The sequence below is a fragment of the Lampris incognitus genome, chromosome 21 (genome assembly GCF_029633865.1).
Source record: "Lampris incognitus isolate fLamInc1 chromosome 21, fLamInc1.hap2, whole genome shotgun sequence".
NCBI classification, from domain to species: Eukaryota; Metazoa; Chordata; class Actinopteri; order Lampriformes; family Lampridae; genus Lampris; species Lampris incognitus.
Window position 1 is genome coordinate 14,845,827 of NC_079231.1, and position 19,251 is coordinate 14,865,077.

General features: G+C 44.3%; 2 protein-coding genes across 2 annotated transcripts in view; one reads left to right on the top strand and one right to left on the bottom strand.

The window, feature by feature from the left end:
- Window positions 1–1,212: 1,212 nt before the first annotated feature.
- Window positions 1,213–2,722, bottom strand: LOC130131734 (CD59B glycoprotein-like). Its single transcript, XM_056301533.1, has 4 exons — window positions 2,668–2,722; window positions 2,252–2,320; window positions 1,990–2,115; window positions 1,213–1,404 (listed from the first exon to the last, which is right to left on the bottom strand). Exons 2-4 carry the CDS (start codon window positions 2,298–2,300, stop codon window positions 1,298–1,300), a joined length of 282 nt encoding a protein of 93 aa, XP_056157508.1. The 5' UTR covers window positions 2,301–2,320; window positions 2,668–2,722; the 3' UTR covers window positions 1,213–1,297.
- A 6,292-nt stretch (window positions 2,723–9,014) lies between these two features.
- The window catches only part of LOC130131402 (tyrosine-protein phosphatase non-receptor type 4-like), a 37,465-nt gene continuing 27,228 nt past the window's right edge, over window positions 9,015–19,251 (top strand). Inside the window, exons 1-5 of the mRNA XM_056301079.1 lie at window positions 9,015–9,246; window positions 10,842–10,996; window positions 16,402–16,509; window positions 18,082–18,124; window positions 18,242–18,320. Coding sequence (XP_056157054.1) covers window positions 9,168–9,246; window positions 10,842–10,996; window positions 16,402–16,509; window positions 18,082–18,124; window positions 18,242–18,320 — 464 coding nt within the window. The 5' untranslated portion in view covers window positions 9,015–9,167. The remainder of the gene's footprint in view (window positions 9,247–10,841; window positions 10,997–16,401; window positions 16,510–18,081; window positions 18,125–18,241; window positions 18,321–19,251) is intronic.

Sequence of the window (19,251 nt, forward strand, 5' to 3'; positions counted from 1 at the left end):
CACTAGATATTAGTCTAGTAGCTCGCCATCAATATGAAGCCTGTAGCAATCATGCATATTTCTTAACATAGATTTGTGCATGTCCCCCTTTGCAGTAAAAAGGCGGTCCTGTGTCCGAGTTTCTGCAGAGAAGGATATGTGAGTTCATGTTGAAAGTGAAATTCTCAGTTTATGTATGGGGAGAGTTTGTAGCTGTGTGTGCTGCAAACTCCCCATCGTCATAGGTGAACTGAAAATTCAACTTTCATCAGTAACTCGCGTCACCTGTCTCCAGAAAGTGATATCCCATCTCCCCCTACACAAACAGCTCTGAAATATCCTTCTTTCTGAGCTCATACTTCTCTGTTCTTCTTTTTTGCCCCCCCCCCTTAATCTCCCGATTGGACTTGGCCAATTACCCCACTCTTCCGAGCCGTCCCGGTCACTGCTCTACCCCCTCTGCCGATCCGGGGAGGGCTGCAGACTACCACACGCCTCCTTCGATACATGTGGAGTCGCCAGCCGCTTCTCTTCACCTGACAGTGAGGAGTTTCACCAGGGGGGATGTAGTGCGTGGGAAGATCACGCTATTCCACCCCCCCCCCCGAACAGGTGCCCCGACCGACCAGAGGAGGTGCTACTGCAGCGACCAGGACACATACCCACATCTGGCTTCCCACCCGCAGACATGGCCAATTGCGTCTGTAGGGACGCCTGACCAAGCCGGAGGTAACATGGGGATTCGAACCAGCGATCCCCTTGTTAATAGGCAATGGACTAGACTGCTACACCACCCAGATGCCAAGTCATTACTTTTCTAACCTTTAAAGCTACAGTCCTGAAGATTTACATGCAAACGTGTCCATTTTTTATAGGAAACTCACAAGTGTGTTTGAGTTGAACGACAGAAACCACACAACAGCAAAACGCGTCTTTGAAAGAGTTTGAGAAAAGTCCGACGTGGAAAATAAAATTACAAGCGTTTTTGTTTTTTCCATCCATCGATCCCTTATCTGAGCCGCTTATCCTGCTCTCAGGGTTGCGGGGATGCTGGAGCCGATCCCAGTTTTTTTTTTTTTTTTTTTCAGGGTGCAGGGTGGGTGTCGTTTGGTTTTTGTTGCCGCTTTCTCTTCATCTCTGATAGGCTCAGTTTATGAACCTCTAGCATTTTTCCTTCATTGTACATATACATTTCACTTGTCAAAAAAAATAATTAAAGGACAAATGAGAAGATTTATTTCATGTCTTTTTATTATGATTTCAGAGACTTTTACACACAAACTGCAGCTCAGCACCTCAAGAGGCCAACGGAAACCCTTTATTTGTTGCAGCCATCCCAGTTGCAGCAGGTCACCTGCAGGCCCTGGGTGACAATAAGCTTCAGGCACTCCGTCATCTCGAAGCAGGACTTGTGGAAGGTGTTTTCTGGAGAGAGAGAGAGAGAGAGAGATTTAAGTACCGAGATTCAAATACAGGTGGGGAAAAAATGTGTATTCTTCTTGTAGAAAATCTTGAAACACTAGAAATCCATGTGCACAATATGCAATGTCATGCCATAATCTAACGCATAAACTCTGCACATGTATTCTACTTTTTTGAATCGTCAGTTGCCTACTATACAAAACAATTTCATGTGTAGATTCTGTTAATTTATTTGCTATTCCATTGATTTTATTTCATCTTAATTGATTCCTATGTCATTTATGTTCAGATCTATGCTTTGGCAATATGCACATGTATATGTCATGCTATTGAAGCTCATTACATTAAAAACAGAGAGAGAGAGAGAACGTTCCACAATATTAAATTATTTTTCATTTTCTACTCTTTGTGAATTTGTCAGAAAAACCCCCAAAAATCCCTCTGGAGTGCTGCTGGTTGGACCCTCGCTGCACAGGAACGACCGTCTCGTCTGTTGAAATGTAAGCTGGTGTGTGTGTGTGTGTGTTTTGGGACCTGCCCCCCCTGTGGAGGTCGGCATCATTGGGAGTGGAGGGAGGGGGTGCTCACCGTAAGGTGCGGGGTAGGTAATCTTGGCGCAGGTGTCCAACTCAGGAGGACAGGTCTCCACCGTCTCCACACAGGTGCTGTTGGCAGGTGTCTCGTGGACACAGTTCTGGCACTGCAGGGCGTCACCTGGTGCCGGAGAAAGAGAGCGTTCGTGAGTTAGAGACCGGTCTCAGACAGACAGGGGATATACGATGGGCGGAGAGAAAGAGAGGAACGTTAGAAACAACATTGATTTCTGGAGGGAGTTTAGTCTGATATTCACCGTAGATGACGGCCACCAGGAGCAGGAGAGCAAAAGCAAAGACCTTCATTTTCTTGTTTCTTCTGACCTCTGTGGAGGTGACAGTCAAACAGACATGTGATTTATTAGGAGGCAATTTCAACACTCAAATCCAGAATATGACAGAACACTGCAAAACACTGCAAAGTTAATAGCAACAACTACTTGGATATTAGTTTTGGTTCTTTCGAGTGGAAAAAAAGGGGGTCGCTCATCCGTGGTGGCCTACAACTGCAGTGCTGTGTAAAGAGCTATCTCCCACCAGGCATTTAATATTAGCAAAAATAAAGGAACGGCTGTCTCTTGAGTGTGCTCTTTGGTTAGAGAGTGTGTCTCCCGTTCACCTGTGCAGGTGAAAATCAGGCCTCGTGTGATGGATGAAGCGCGCGCCAGCTTACCTTCTAGACCTCTGCAGGTTCCTGTGTACCTGCTGTGTGTCCACGCTTCTCTTTTATAGCGCGCACCTCGCTGATAAACACCGTGACCGTGGGAGAGCATCCAGACTGCACAACCACCTTTTATTTTTTTAAATTTTTTTGGGTATCCGGGAAGGGTTGAATTAAGGTTACGCACAGAGATATGAGGAGGCAAATGGGGACGTTTTTGCTGGTCTTTAAGGGGGGACTTTGTTGTTGGGACAATAAAGTTAAAACAAATGGGATATTTTCTCTGAAGGCTTGCGTGAAAACATCGTCCGACGCACAACTTTGGTTCTTCTGCACTCATGCAAAGGAAGTGTTGTTTCAGAGACCGTTATGGTCTCTGACATTTTTGACAGGCCTTAATGAGTCACATGAAATCATTAATGTAAGACATTATATTACCCAATTTCCCCTAGGGGATGAATAAATGGTTCTGATTCTGACATGCATTAGAGTGACCGTTGAGTTTTTTCCAAGTGCTGTCAAAATATGCAAAATACTAAGTAAAATACTTTAATATATATATATATATTTATATATATATACTTTTTTTTTTTTACAATACTTTAGATAATATGCTTCTACTACGACTACAAAAAAACCAAAACAACTACTACCACCGTTATTACCAATATTACCGTAGTTCTAACCAACGATAACCTAACAATGCTGATGGTCATGGTAATAATAATAATAATAATAATAATAATAATGATGATGATGATGATACCAGAATGGTTTGCAAAATTTGAAAGATGAGTCAATTCACCATGTGCCAGATAATCTAAGATAATGTCTTTAATAAAAAAGTAATGTTTTATTATGATTATTATGTATGTGCAGTGATATTGTCGGAAATAATTGTGCGCAATATGAACACAACCAACAAATTTGTTCATGTATGTGCAGGTATGTGAGGATCTAGTAAAATAAAATACATTTGATCTTACTAAACTGTGTTTAAATGTGTGTGTGTGTGTGTGTGTGTGTGTGTGTGTGTGTGTGTGTGTGTGTGTGTGTGTGTGTGTGTGTGTGTGTGTGTGTGTGTGTGTGTGTGTGTGTGTGTGTGTATATATGAAAATATTGGAGGTATTATTAAGGGTGTTGGTCAGTTTCACTATTTCAGCCTCGAGTCAAACCCACGGTTGGGGAGGGGGGCACCTGAACACCTGCAGCAATGGCTATTAAGACAGATACTGGGGCTCAACTAAATTTTGAGAAGCACAGTGGTCCAGTGGTTAGCACTGTTGCCTCACAGCAAGAAGGTCCTAGGCTTGAACCCCAGGCCGTGTCTGCGTGAGTTTCCTCTGGGTGCTCCGGTTTCCTCCCACCATCAAAAAGACATGCATGTTAGGGTTAATACTCCTGTCTGTGCCCCTGAGCAAGGCAATGGAAAGAAGAACTGGAGTTGGTTCCCGGGTGCTGCACTGCAGCTGCCCACTGCTCCTATACAATAGGATGCAGAGAACAATTTCATTGTAAGAATACAATAATAATATAAAGTGGCTTTCTTCTTCTTTCTTCTAAATTATCACACCATCACAATATGATGTCTGAGCCATACAGAAAAAGCCTGACTGTCTAGTGTGCTGTCTCAGCAGTCCTCACCAAGGCTGTGAGCGGCACCAGGTGCTTGGCACAGTCGACCGGAGACACTGGTCGACTGTATCTATTTACATAGATAACGAAATGGGTACCTTTTACCTAAAAAACACAACATTGTTATGCGAGAACATTTAACAGCCCTTTTTCTTCCTTGCTACAGCTAAGATAAATTAAAAAAGCATCTCTTGGGCGGCAAAATTAATTAGTAAGGTTTCAGTGCAGCCTCTCGATGAAAGAAAAGGCTGCGCGGCGATGCCAGTGGGTGTCCGGACTGCCATCTCAGTAGTTTCCACCAAGGCCTAGACTGACACCAGGTGGACTGACTCTATGACAGTATTGGCACTTGGGGAATGGACTTTAGAAATCATTGTTGACTTGATACATGTGACCGAAATCCTATACTTGCTGAGACATACCAATCAGCCAAAACATTACAACCACCTGCCTAATATTGTGTAGGCCCCCCTCATGCCACCAAAACAACTCTGACCCATCGAGGCATGGACACCACAAGACCTCTGAAGGTGTCCTCTGGTATCTGGTGCCAAGTTGTTCAGCAGATCCTTTAGGTCCTGCAAGTTGTGAGGTGGGGCCTCCATGCACATCCCACAGATGCTCAATCAGATTGAGATATGGGGAATTTGGAGGCAAGGCAACACCTTGAAGTCTGTCATGTGTGCAGTGTGGCAGGGTACATTGTCCTGCTGAAAGAGGCCACTGCCCTCAGGCAACACCATTGCCATAAAGGGGTGTACCTGGTCTGCAACTAACATCCACATGAATGCCAGGACCCAAGGTTTCCCAGCAGAACATTGCCCAGAGCTTCACACTGCCTCTGCTGGCTTGCCTTCTTCCCATAGTGCATCCTGGTGTCATCTGTTCCCCAGGAGACGACGAACACACACCCAGCCCTTCACCTGATGTAAAAGAACACATGATTCATCAGACCAGGCCACCTTCTTCCACTGCTCCATGGTCCAATTCTGATGCTCACATGGCCATTGTTGGTGCTTTCGGTGGTGAACGGGTGATCATGGGCACTCAGACTGGTCTGAGTGCCCATGATGTACGCAGCCCCATACACAGCAAGCTGTGACGTGTTCTGACACCTGTCTATCATAGCCAGCATAAACTCTTTCAACAATTTGAGCTACAGTAGCTCCTCTGTGGGATGTAACGAGATAAGCAATGTTATTCACTTCACCTGTCAGTGGTGTTAATGGTTTGGCTGATCAGTGCATGAAGGCTAGATAGGGATAATTCTCATATTTTGTTTTGCATTAGCAGATCTTTGAAGATTTTGATCTGTGACACTTGCAGGCACACTTTTCAGATGACATAGACAACCGATTGTTTCCCCCAAACTGTAGGTCGGTCAGAGGCATGCATATATGCCAAGCAAGATCTGAAAATTCTCTCAATGAGTCTGACAGTTTATTTCGAAGAACTGGTATGATTTTACAAATCTTAATAAAAAACGAAATAGAACTGAATCATGTTGGATTATGAAACACATCGATAAATGAAAATAGCAGAATGATACTGAGAAGGATGGACATAGCTTTTTGCGATATGCATTGTGAAATTGAAGAAAAACAGGGGTGACATATATTTTTCCAGATATACATGCAGCTTTTTACTTAAAGAGCTCCATTTGGAGAGAATTTATCCCTCTGCAGATGATGAGGCTGGTTTTAGAAAAGGGAAATAATGCAATTCTTCAGTCCTCTGACTCAACATGACACCATTGTGTTCAGTTAATAGTCACCCATCAGTCTGCACAGTAGGCTTTTGCATGTCTAGGATGGCAGCTTTGAAATGCAACTTGATTGATTGATTGATTGATTGATTGATTGATTGAAGTGAAACAAATGATGGTAACTTTAAAATGTAAGTGGATCTTGCATTAAAACTTCCTTGCCATGTACACAAACTACCAGTAGATGGCAGTATGTCACCAAACAATTTAGTCACACCGGTTGCGCCCAGACTGCTCACCGTTTGCAAACTGGACCTAGTTGGTTTTGGGATATTAGTAACTGGTTTTCACGGAAGCTACTGGGTGTACAAAGCAAACTAACTTGCTGTTTTCCTGGGACTTTATTGAATATTTGCCACAGTACCAACAACCAGCAATACAACATCAAAAAACATCCACAAAACAGTGAGGCAAACAAATTGAAGTGCTAAACACAGTGGGCTAATTACAGTAATTTAAACTCAAAATTGAAGGCTTCACACTATGTGGAGGGTGTTCTTGTTTTTCGAATTCGGTATTTCTTGAATGGAGCAAACGTGTTTTTTTTCTTAATTTTCACTTTTATGTTCATGAATGAATAATTTCCTAAAAATAATAACTCGTCTGTTGCTGACACAGTGCATCCGGAAAGTATTCACACCCCTTCACTTTCCCCACATTTTGTTATGTTACGGCCTTATTCCAAAATGGATTAAATTCCTTTTTTTTCTCATCAATCTACACACAATACCCCATAATGACAAAGTGAAAAAGGTTTTGTAGAAATTTTTGCAAATTTATTAAAAATAAAAAACTGAAATATTGCATGTACATAAGTATTCACACCCTTTGCTATGACACTCAAAATTGACATCAGGTTCATCCTGTTTCCACTGATCATCCTTGAGATGTTTCTACATCTTGATTGGAGTCCACCTGTAGTAAATTCAATGGATTGGACATGATTTGGAAAGGCACACACCCGTCTATATAAGGTCCCACTGTTGACAGTGCATGTCAGAGCAGAAACCAAGCCATGAAGTCAAAGGAATTGTCTGTGGACCTCCGAGACAGGATTGTATCGAGGCACAGATCTGGGGAAGGGTACAAAAAAATTTCTACAGCTTTGAAGGTCCCGAAGAGCACAGTGGTCTCCATCATTCATAAATGGAAGAAGTTTGGATCCACCAGGACTCTTCCTAGAGCTGGCCGCCCAGCCAAACTGAGCAAACGGGGGGAAGGGCCTTGGTCAGGGAGGTGACCAAGAACCCAATGGTCACTCTGACAGAGCTCCAGTGTTCCTCTGTGGAGATGGGAGAACCTTCCAGAAGGACAACCATCTCTGCAGCACTCCACCAATCAGGACTTTATGGTAGAGTGGCCAGACGGAAACCTCTGCTCAGTAAAAGGCACATGACAGCCCGCTTTGAGTTTGCCAGAAAGCACCTAAAGGACTCTCAGACCATGAGAAACAAGATTCTCTGGTCTGATGAAACCAAGATTGAACTCTTTTGCCTGAATGCCAAACGTCACGTCTGGAGGAAACCAGGCACCTCTCATCACCTTGCTAATACCATCCCTACAGTGAAGCATGGTGGTGACAGCATCATGCTGTGGGGATGTTTTTCAGCGGCAGGAACTGGGAGACTAGTCAGGATCGAGGGAAAAATGAATGCAGCAAAGTACAGAGAGATCCTTGATGAAAACCTGCTCCAGAGCGCTCAGGACCTCAGACTGGGGCGAAGGTTTACCTTTCAACATGACAACGACCCTAAGCACACAGCCAAGACAATGAAGGAGTGGCTTCGGGACAAGTCTGTGAATGTCCTTCAGTGGCCCAGCCAGAGCCCAGACTTGAACCCCACTGAACATCTCTGGAAAGACCTGAAAATAGCTGTGCAGCGACGCTCCCCATCTAACCTTACGGAGCTCAAGAGGATCTGCAAAGAAGAATGGGAGAAATACCCCAAATATAGGTGTGCCAAGCTTGAAGCTTCATACCCAAGAAGACTTGAGGCTGTAATCGCTGCCAAGGGGGCCTCAACCAAGTACTGAGTAAAGGGTGTGATTACTTATGTACATGCAATATTTCAGTTTTTCATTTTTAATAAATTTGCAAAAAAATCTACAAAACCTTTTTCGCTTTGTCATTATGGGGTATTGTATGTAGATTGATAAGGAAAAAATAAATTTAATCCATTTTGGAATAAGGCTGTAACATAACAAAATGTGGGGAAAGTGAAGAGGTGTGAATACTTTCCGGATAAACTGTATATGCCTTGTTTATTGTGAAGCTGTTTTTAACGGTTTAAGGAGACGGGGGGTGTATTTTAAATATCTCTATTCATGAATTAAAAAAAATCAGAGGTGGAAAAAAATCACAGGTAAATGTTGAAATTGGCGCTTTGGTTTTAGCGGTGGTCAAAAATAACGGAAGTTTCTGGGCGAGGGGAACCTGCAGTGTTACAGGTTTTTGTAATGAACTTTATAAAGCAAAAAAATAGTAATTTACAAGCATTCAGACATCATAACTTTGAACAAGAGGGGAATAATTGAGAATATACAGTATTACAAAGAGAAAGAAGACAAGTCATAGTTTAACAGGGGACAATAAATAATAAAGATTAAACAAATGTAGGAGACACAAATAGGCCTATCCTTGTACTACTTATTCTAAAATTAATTATTTTACAGGTTTAACGTGATTTTTGACCTCGGTGAAGAAAATAATGTCAGGGGGTAAACTGCAAATTTTTAGCCTTGTGCGCTGTGACAGGTGGCCATAGCGGTTCGTCGCCGTGACGTCATCGCGCACGTCGTCCTTACGCACGGCTGAGTCCTGCTCCGCATTTGGCGTAACGTGACTGTGCGAAAAGAGATAAATTTGCCGTCTACGTATGTCCTGCGTACACCACATAGGTGCGCTGTAAACACCGCTTTCTCTTATTAGTTCGTCTCCGTTTGGGACGTTACTGTCAGCGGCGCTGACCCGAGCCCCCTCAGCGCCTCGAGATCGAGTCAGTCAGATAATACATGAAATAATGAGAGCGCGAGGCTGCGGACGAGCCGGGTAATGACGCCGGAGACTGTGTGGCTCCGCGGCCGGGAATAGAGAGACGTTTTGCGGCGGCGAATGCTCGTGTTTCTCCCCCCCCTCCCCCTCCCCCCCCTCCGGAGTCCGGACACCTGCTGGAGCTGTTTTTTTTATGAAGGTAAGTCAAGTTCGGGTGAGACGGGTCACTTGACAAACGAGAACGCTGTGAGTTCTTCGCCGATGGTTGTTCTGTGAGTGGCAGACGCTTGTTCGGATCCGTGTACACAGACGACAGACTAAACACGGACTTAGCCCGCCCGTGTCATGTTCTGGTGGCCAGAGCAGATGTTCCTGGTGCTTTGCTGTTCACAGATCCATTCCGAACATATCCCACAGATATTACTTTTTTTCCATGGACTAACCACCGTGGATGCTGCTGGGTTTGGATCTTTTCACACCACCTCGCCATCAGTTTTGGGAGTTTAATGATTGTTAGTTATTCAGTGTTATTTGTCAAAATAAAATCCCCACCAGGGAATCAAATGCTCAAACTCCCGAAGTGGGGGTTTGCACGTATGTAACAAATTAAAATGCAAGCCCCTATCGATAGGATATTGGCTATGAAGTTGGTTTGTTCGTTTGTGTGACTGGTATTGCATCAGCACACACACACACACACACACACACACACACACACACACACATACCGTGCAATGCTGTGGAGGACTTATGCAAGGCAGTAGTTCTAGAGATGCTCTCCATCATCACAGTGCACTGCACTTGTTTCATTTTGTACGACTATTGGCATTCATCTGCTGCCATTGTGCAAGACAAAAGCAGGGCGCAGGATGTTTCATTTCGAGACCTTTCTCAGTGAGAATAATGTCATGCATTAGTGGCTGGGGCCAAAGGTGAACGGGGGAAAAAAAAGGTCAGGCCTGACCTCTACGCCTAGTGGTTGTACTATCCTACTTATAGTAGCCCCCATTCTCCTTTATGATTCAATGGCCTGGTGTTCAAAGGAGTTGTCTAAACATATTGTGCCCAGAATAACCATTATGTTAATCAGGGCAGTTTGGAGATAAGCGAGGTCCTGTGGCTGATTGCTGAGGAGAGAGAAAAAAATCAATCTTGTGCTTTCCCTGGTGGTTTAAGTGTTATCCATTCAGGCTTTCCTGGTAGTTTAACCTGCTTTCAGGGGTTTCACTGAATGTGACTGTTAAAGACAACGTATCAGTTATGAGAACTCGGGAACAGACGTGAACTGGGAACCATTTCAGATGCAGGTGGAGGGGAGATTTCCTCTTGGTAGCTCTAAAATTAAAAGTAGAAATTGTCTATCGAAATTATATAATATTTACGTTCTTTTAATCCACGTACCTTGGTAGGATACTCGTTTTAGAATTAATCATCCGAAATTGGCTGCTGGGAAACTGATAGTCAGCACTACCATAAAACCTTATCAAAGTAGAAAAACAAGGATGATGTAATTTGCAGCTTTTTACTTCAAGGGTTATTTCAGGTGAATGCACGCTCCTGAATTATCTATTTCTTTGTAATTAATGTTATTGGGAGGTAGGAAAACAGCCTGAATGCCACCAGATTTTAAGGGCAGCCACTTTCGAAGGTCGACCAATTTTGGAGGCGTGCTCAATAAGAAGTGCATTTTCCCACAGTGAAATACAGCTTAATCCAAAGCTACTGTAAACTGGCTTCACCTTTGTGATACATGTGAAACCATTTCTCTTGTCTTGACCTTCTTCTGCATTGCAGACTGTGCATGGACAGTAATGACGGCGCGCTTCCAACGGGCCACTGGGAGAATCTGCAATGTTCGAGCGTCAAAGCTTGTTCAAGACGGTCAGCATGCTGAAGTGGTCTGTAACGTGCTTTTCCTGGACAACACAGTGCAGGCCTTCACAGTGAGCGTGAGTACCATTTTTATATGTCGGAGACTTTGTGTTTCTCTTAAAGTCAGACAGCAATGACCGCGCCGCTATGTACTGTAATATTTATTCACAGTGACGACACAGTCACAGCAGAGGAACCAAGTATGCACACATCCAGAAAACATTATTTAGGTCCAAGACAAAAAATGCAAAACTAGAGAGCTTCCTCGGGCCCGAGGAAACGCTGAGAAATGTTGCCGCCAAATAAATTCGTTTTGAGAGCATTTCAGTGTGCAGACCTTACTCCTTTGTTCTAGCACAGTCACAGTCTCAAGAAAACAAGTCCAGGATGGATCTTAAGAGTTAGTCTAACAGTTAAATCATTAAAATAAGCAATATTTTGGAACTTGGTGCTGGGTTTGGAAAGGACATTGTGACAGTGAATGGAGTCTGAGACCAGGCCAAAAACACAAACGTTTTCTCATCCAAGCCAATAGTAATGGACTGCTTTATGCTTACTGTAGGGGGATTAAGCCCAGGGGGGTGTCTGTCTGCCTCATTTAACAAAGGCTAGAACCCTGGTGGGGCTCGCTATCTGCTAAACAGGAGCTATGGCCAAAGCCTCAACTCTTGCTGGTCTTTTCTTGCAACATTTGAAGGAGCTTTAGCACTGAGATAGTCCATATAAGAGATTGCGTAGGCTTGCAGTGGATTCCATAGCCAAGCTTTGCTTTGCAAGAAATGGGTTTGTCATCTTATCCCTAGTGGAGCGAAATGTTCAAACCTCTTAACTCATTATGAGGCATCTTTCTTACACCAGATGTGGCTGAGCCAAAGCTGGTCTTTGTTATGTCTCATCCTGATGGTGTTCTTATCTACACCTCCAGCAACATCTTCGTATGTTTAAAACGGGGAAAGCTACTGCATTGCTGTGCCAAAACATTGTATTCAGAAGTGCATATCAGGCGTTAGTTGAGACGTGCTGCTGTCTGAATGCAAGATGCCCTCAATACGAATCGTGTTTTGACCAGCAGGGGTTCTTTGTTCTGAAGCAAATCTGCTTCCGCCTTTAATCCTGTCATCCTGAGTTTACTTGAAGTTGTGCCACTGGGGGTTGCAGAGTCACCACCGCGGGCTTCTTTGTCTGGGAGCGGGTAAGTGGGGGTTTGTGTTGTTGAACGGGCTCACTGTTAGACTAGAGGGAGGATTAGGTCTCGGATCTGATGTTGTATGATGACCGTGCTCGGTTTGGTTTGTGAGTCCTAGCTATTGTGTTTCCACCGTTTAGTCCTCTGACCATATGTGGAGATGCAGGCAAGTAGATGTGCACAAATGGCCATAACTTGTTTGGCAGTACTAACGTGACACAGTCATCTCAATTTTTGTATTCCCATTAGCCAAGATATGTTGGTGGTCTAAAATTAAAATGTGAGTAGCAGGTTTACAGGCTTTGAGGATAAAATTTTGACATATGCTGCAGAACTAAATGCACACATATTACGCAGCAACCAAGGAACTAAATAAGTCTCACCCGATTCCTATTATGAGCTGGCTTCTCACAGATGTAACACTGCCAATGTGGCCTTCCAGGTCCCACTTGCCATAACCCACCAATGACTGTGTACAAAGTGAGGTGTCACCCAGTATTTATGTAGCTTCATAATAGTACTGCCAACTTAGAGGGTCCACAAGGGCCCTGCTATCTCCTGAATGAGTCCCCTTCTTTAGGAGGCTTTTGCAAAACTCATAATAAATATTGTGTTGCCGGGGCATCCGGGTGGCATGGCGGTCTATTCAGATCAGAATCAGAATACTTCATTTATCCCTGAGGGGAAATTGAGTTCTGTTACAGACACTCACGTTCCAACAACCAAAAACTAACAAGATACAAGACAAGAAAATAGAAACAGAAACAAACAGAAATAAAAGACAAATAAGAAATATAAACAAGAACAAAATATATCAACAAGCATGGTGCACATAACACTATCTATACTGCACTACCACAGCACACAACAAGCAGCACAAACAAAACTCGACAGGGCCAGTCCGATGACCATTAACTCAGAGTGTCCGACAGTCTGAGTCTGAGGGAGGAGTTGTAAAGTTTGATGGCCACAGGCAGGAGTGACCTCCTGTGGCGCTCTGGTGCTTTTCAGCAGAATTCAATTGCCTACCAACACGTGGATCGCCGGTTCGAATCCCCGTGTTACCTTCGGCTTGGTTGGGCGTCCCTACAGACACAATTGGCCGTGTCTGCGGGTGAGAAGCTGGATGTGGGCATGTGTCCTGGTTGCTGCACTAGCCCCTCCTCTGGTCGGTCGGGGCGCCTGTGTGGAGAACTTGGGGGGGGAATAGTGTGATCCTCCCACGCGCTATGTCCTCCTGGCAAAACTCTTCACTGTCAGGTGAAAAGAAGTGGCTGGCGACTCCACATGTATTGGAGGAGGCATGTGGTAGTCTGCAGCCCTCCCCGGATCGGCAGAGGGGATGGAGCAGTGACCGGGACAGCTCGGAAGACTGACGTAATTGGCTGGATACAAGGTGTGTGTGTGTGTGTGTGTGTGGGGGGGGGGGTATTGTGTTGCTCATGGACTAGCCTGGATTGATGGGTGAGTATTAACTGAACACAATGTTGTCATGTTGAGTCAACCAGAGTATTGAACAACTGCCTTATTTCCCTTTTTCTAAAATCAGCCTCATCATTTGCAGAGGGATATATCTCTCCGAATAGATTGAAGCCATTGAAGTAAAAAGCTGCATATATCTGGTGAAATTATGCCACCTGCGTTTTTCCTTAATATCGCAATGCATATTGCAAAACGCGACATCCATCTTTCTCAGTGTCCAGTATCGTTCAGCCCTAATGCCTGCCTATTAAATCCCCTGCGAGTGCTGATTTGTAATGCCTGCGCCTGCTCAGCTCCCTCACACACCATGTTCACCTGTCTCCAATGAAACTTAAGTGACTTCGCTCTTGTCCTGCTCTCTGCTATTAACTTATTCATAAATACACACTGTCCTCGGTTCCCTCTCTTGATCAGTGCATTATTGATGCTCCATTGCCAGCGGTAAACTGCCGAAGTGGTGCACCCGTGCCTCCAAAGCCGAGGAGGTGAAGGTATTGAGAGAAATACCAGGCCTCTTTGAGGACGTACGAGGCTTGGGGTCGGTTCCAGTCAGGTCTCCCCGACTGTTTGACTCCTGTGTCAGTTGTTTCATAGTTTTTTTTCTGCGGCTTTTAATGCCCTGGGTGCCTGGCAGAGATTTCAGCTATCGGTTAAAAAGTGACTCAGTGGTTGCAAATTACTGCCGTTCCTGCAAATCTCTTCCTCCTTATAATTATTTCTTGTGATGTGATGTCAGCAAACAGATTTTCACTAGCACTGGAAGAGGAAAAACACAAAGATGCAGAGGGTGAAGCTTTATACATAAACCAAAACTGACACCACGAGGAGGACGGCTGTAGAGAGACCTAAAATTGCCCCTCGTCACGACACCTGCAAAACATTTCCCTGAGATTTTGCCTTGGGATATGGCAGAAACTGTAAGATGGTCCATCAGCACTCAGCATGTAGACCAGTTTGTTGTTGGTGCCGTTACATCCGTCATTTCTGTAGTGGAGGTGACTCGGCCCAGGCAGACGGTAGTCACATGGCGTGCACTTCATGCCCCCCAGTACAGCGTTAAATAATACAGAGTTTTCGGTCCACTACGCCAGCATCTGCACATTGATCTGACACTTTCTCAGAACAGCCTGCGTGGAACCCATTTTAAAAAGCTTTTGTCGCCCAACATTCGCTCATCTTATCGGAGCGACAGTCAGGCGTAATCCGCGTAAAGCTTTCCGAGTGCTTCGGACGGGGATATTGTGATTTAAGAGGGTTTTGTACGCAAGCATAAAAATCAAGGCACTGCAGGACCGCAGACCGGTCTGATGGTAATGTGAAGTGCAGCGGACCTCATTGGGATCTGTTTTGATGAACCGCTTCTCTGTTTGTTTGGGTTCTTCCTGTGTTTTCAGCACTTTGCTGTAGTTTTATCAACATTCAAATAAACTAGAATTAAGGAAGATATCCCCAGAACGTTTTATTGGAAAGTGGATGATTTGAGCCTCTTTTTTTCTTTTATCCATGCTGGTGAAGCATGCATGTGGTGACTTCTCTCTTTCCTAAAACAGGTGTAACATACACATCAAATGGGGATGCACAGGCGTCCGGGTGACGTAGCGGTCTATTCCGTTGCCTACCAACATGGGGATCGCCGGTTCGAATCCCCATGTTACTTCCGGCGTGGTTGGGCGTCCCTACAGACACAATTGGCCGTGTCTGTGGATGGGAAGCCGGATGTGGGTGTGTCCTAGTCGCTGCACTAGCGCCTCCTCTGGTCAGTCAGGGTGCCTGTTCAGGGGGGAATAGCATGATCCTTTAACGCGCTACATCCTCCTGGTGAAACTCCTCACTGTCAGGTGAAAAGAAGCAGCTGGTGACTCCACATGTATCAGAAGAGACATGTGGTAGTCTGCAGCCCTCCCCGGATCGGCAGAGGGGGTGGAGCGGTGACCGGGACGGCTCGGAAGAGTAGGGTAATCAGCCAAAAATTCGACTGAGGAGAAAAAGGGGGGGGGGGATAGGAATGCACCAGTATCTTTTTTTTTCACTGGTGATACCGATTCAAAGTACAACTCTTCAAGTACTGGCCACTACTGAGTACTGATCCATTACTTTTGCTGAACAGCGGTCTTCCACTGTTAGTTTGGGGCTCAGTGGGCAAAATATTTAAAATAAAGTTCATTTATTCTCACCACATGCAGGCTTCCACGCTCCAAAAATGCAGTGAATCAAACCATTTTACTTTTATTAACAACCTATTACTTTTGGAGCCTTGGGTAAAATCTCTGATACCGATGCTCTATTGTAGCCTGGTATTGGCCAGTTTCCAAATACCGGTATCAAGTTTACGAGCATCTCTAATATTGAATCAGAAGAATGATCTGCAAAAGGGAGAAGTCTTGGCTGGTTGCAGCTTTTCTTAACTAATGAAGGGATTGGAGGAGAAAGAAAGTGAGTCGGTCGTTTGGCATGCTATTGGCATGGGTTTGTGAATTTCTGTTATCTAGTTGTTGTAGCAGTTGGCTGTGGTCGCAGCTGATAAAACGGTTCATATTTTAGTCTCGTTGTCATCACACGCAACACCGTAACCCTGTTACGATGCGGAATTGCTGTTTCTTTCACCTCTCGTGTCCCTTTATGAAGCTATAGGGCTTTTAAAGTTTTAAGTACTGAATACAGGCAGGTGAGGCTTTGAACAAACCCAACAAGTTTGTGACATCATCATAATTAAAAATCTTGACTCGCTGTTCTCTGAGACGAGAGGTTGTTTTCACGGCTGTCCGAAAAGAGCCCATCCCACTTCTAATGTCTCTAAATGTCTCCGTCTCCTAGAGGCAGGATAAAGGCCAGGCGCTGCTGGATCTGGTCTTCAACCACCTGGACTTGACTGAGAGGGATTACTTCGGCCTCCAGCTGGCTGACCGCTGTGGCGACTCTCAGGTGAGAAACTGGTGTTCCCGATGACAAGGCCAAAATCTTCTATCACGGTTATGTGTAATTTTACATCATGTTAACGGTATATAGCGCAATACAGTAATTGTTCCATAAATTCAGTTAAGAAATGGTTTAAAATAACTACACTGTACTTCATCACATTTGATTTTCTTCTTCTTTTATTGGGAACTTCCATACAAACAGAAATAACTGCCTCAAATGAGAGACTTAAAAACAAAATACTCAAAAGAGTAAAAACTAACACTCGTTCAAAATGGACCCTTTAAGGTCCAAATGTCGGATTTTCTAAATCCAAACCGTGTTCACACGACAGAAGTCGCACCCTTTTTAGTACCAAGTTCTTTTCCCTCATCTTGGGTTGGTTGGGATGCCTTCCCTTGCTCTGTATTTACAATTTTATTCTCCTCCTCTGTTTCCATGTTGCTGCTCTTCTTCTTCTTCTTCGTCGTCATCTTCTTTGCCTCCTCATTCTTCTCCTCTGAGTTTTATGGTAGATGGCAAACAACGTTATGATGCATTACCGCCACCAACTGACATGGAGTGTGCGCTGCTGTCCAAACTGTATTGGCGTTTATAAATCTCTGCCGTTGGGCACATTTCTACCATTGCAGAGTGTATACCGTCATATCGCCCAACCCTACCTGACAACAATGTCAGTGGAATCATTTCTTACACTACGCCGGTTCTGCAGATGGAGGTCAAAGTGCAGGGTCGGCTACAGAACAGCACCCTTGAAGCAGATGGGGCTTCAATGTCTCACCCAAGGGCACTTTAACAGAGCTAATGTCTGCTGTCGAAGAAATATGAACCCAGTATTTCTTTATAGGATGACTTGCTCTCTAGCTTGCCTGGTTATCCTGCTTGCAATGGCCCTTTTTTGTTTTTTTTTCCGAAATTTTATTGGGCTGTATAATCACTATGGTAATAGAGGGATTGCCTCTAGGCAAAAATGGCACCTCTGATTCTTGGAGGTGAGATTATGTAAAATGTTGCCGGTGGCGTGTTCGGCACAGTCACATTGGCAGTGCGAGGGAGAGATTATGCAACAGGGAAACGCCGTCGAGCTTTTCGAAACTCCATATTTTAACAGCTGTTCCTTTACCCTATTAATTGAATTGTTGTGTGTGTTTATACTGTGTGATTCATCCAGTCCCTTCCCTGACTGTCAGTGTGGTGTTTACTGTTTACCCTGGGTATCTGTCGGGGGCCCGGGGTTAGCCTGTGCCACAAAGTGTGTTGAGTGTTTCCACACACACAATCTGGATTAGACGATTACTGACTGTTATCTGTCAACAATGGTGGGTCAAACACAGGGCAATTCAAGGCTTGTAGGGACAGACACACCACACACCACACACCACACACACACGCACACACACGCACACACCAATGGCCATCGTAATTGATTTGTGTCCCGGTCTGGGGGAGTTTTTACATTGTTTCTAGATGGTTTGCTCGTCTATGAGCGGGCTAATGCTAGATTTATGGGGAAGAAAAAGCATTTGTTCTTTTTATCCTCTGATCTGAAATCATTTTCTCTCTCACCATTTTCTGCAGAAGTGGGTGGATCCAGCCAAGCTGATCAGGAAGCAGTTAAAGGGTAAGTTTTCTATTATCAACGTAAAACTCCACCAAAATTCTCATTTGTAGAATGCCGAAATACTTTCAACAACATGTTGTTGTTTTTTTTGTTTTTTTCAATCTGACTCCCATGCAGGGGGGTCACCGCACAATCTCAACTTCCTAGTCAAGTTTTTTGTTACGGACCCAAATAAACTTCAGGAGGAGTACACAAGGTAGTCATCAAACTGTTCTCATCTGCTCTCATGTGAGTTGAATTGCTGTCTGTGTTGAAGCAGTGTGGGATGCAGTGGTGCTTTTCCACAGCAATGCCAATCGGTTCTGAGCATGAACACGAGCCATTCCAATGGCATGTCCAATATCCAGCAGGCTTTGCAGTGGAATGGTTCCTATCTGTGCTCATTTCTGGATTTTTGGCACCCTTGGATAACTGTGTTCAATACGGCCAGATCTCATGACAGTCAGTGGGCCTACGGAATTATATTCACATTAAATCCAGTGATGCCACATCTGATACAGTCAAAGAAGTTCTCCTGGAGAAGACCCACCACTCGCTATCCTTTTGACCAGCAAAAAGATACAGAGTGGTGTGTCTTTTTCTAGGGAACCATGTTTGATACAGCGTTTATATCCTACAACGCCCTTATTACATCCTCCGCAGATCCTACGGTGCGTACTGAAATCACATTGAGCATGTATTTGCCATTTTTGATCACAAAACTAAACAAAAATGTCTGAATCTTGGGGCACCTCTGTAGCCAAATAGTTCAAGAGCATAACACAGGGCCACATGGTCGCAACCGTCACCTGAACGAATCCAGCCATTGACCTTTGTTGCATGTCTTACTGCTTTCTCTCTCACTCGTTCTCTCTCCATTTCCTGTCTCCCTCCACTATCACTATCTAATGAAGGTATAAAAATAAGTAAATAAATAAATAAGAAAAAAAAAATAAAGAAGATGTCTGAATCTGTGTTGTGGTAAGTGTAGATGCTGCGGTGAGATGCTGGCGTAAGTGTCACATGTGCAATGCATAGATGGACGCTGTTGCATGGCGTCACTTTTTATAATCATTGCAGCTTTTCAAGACTTCCTGGACCTCGTTTCATCTCCATCTTTAATGGAAACACAAACTTCGTATAACCAT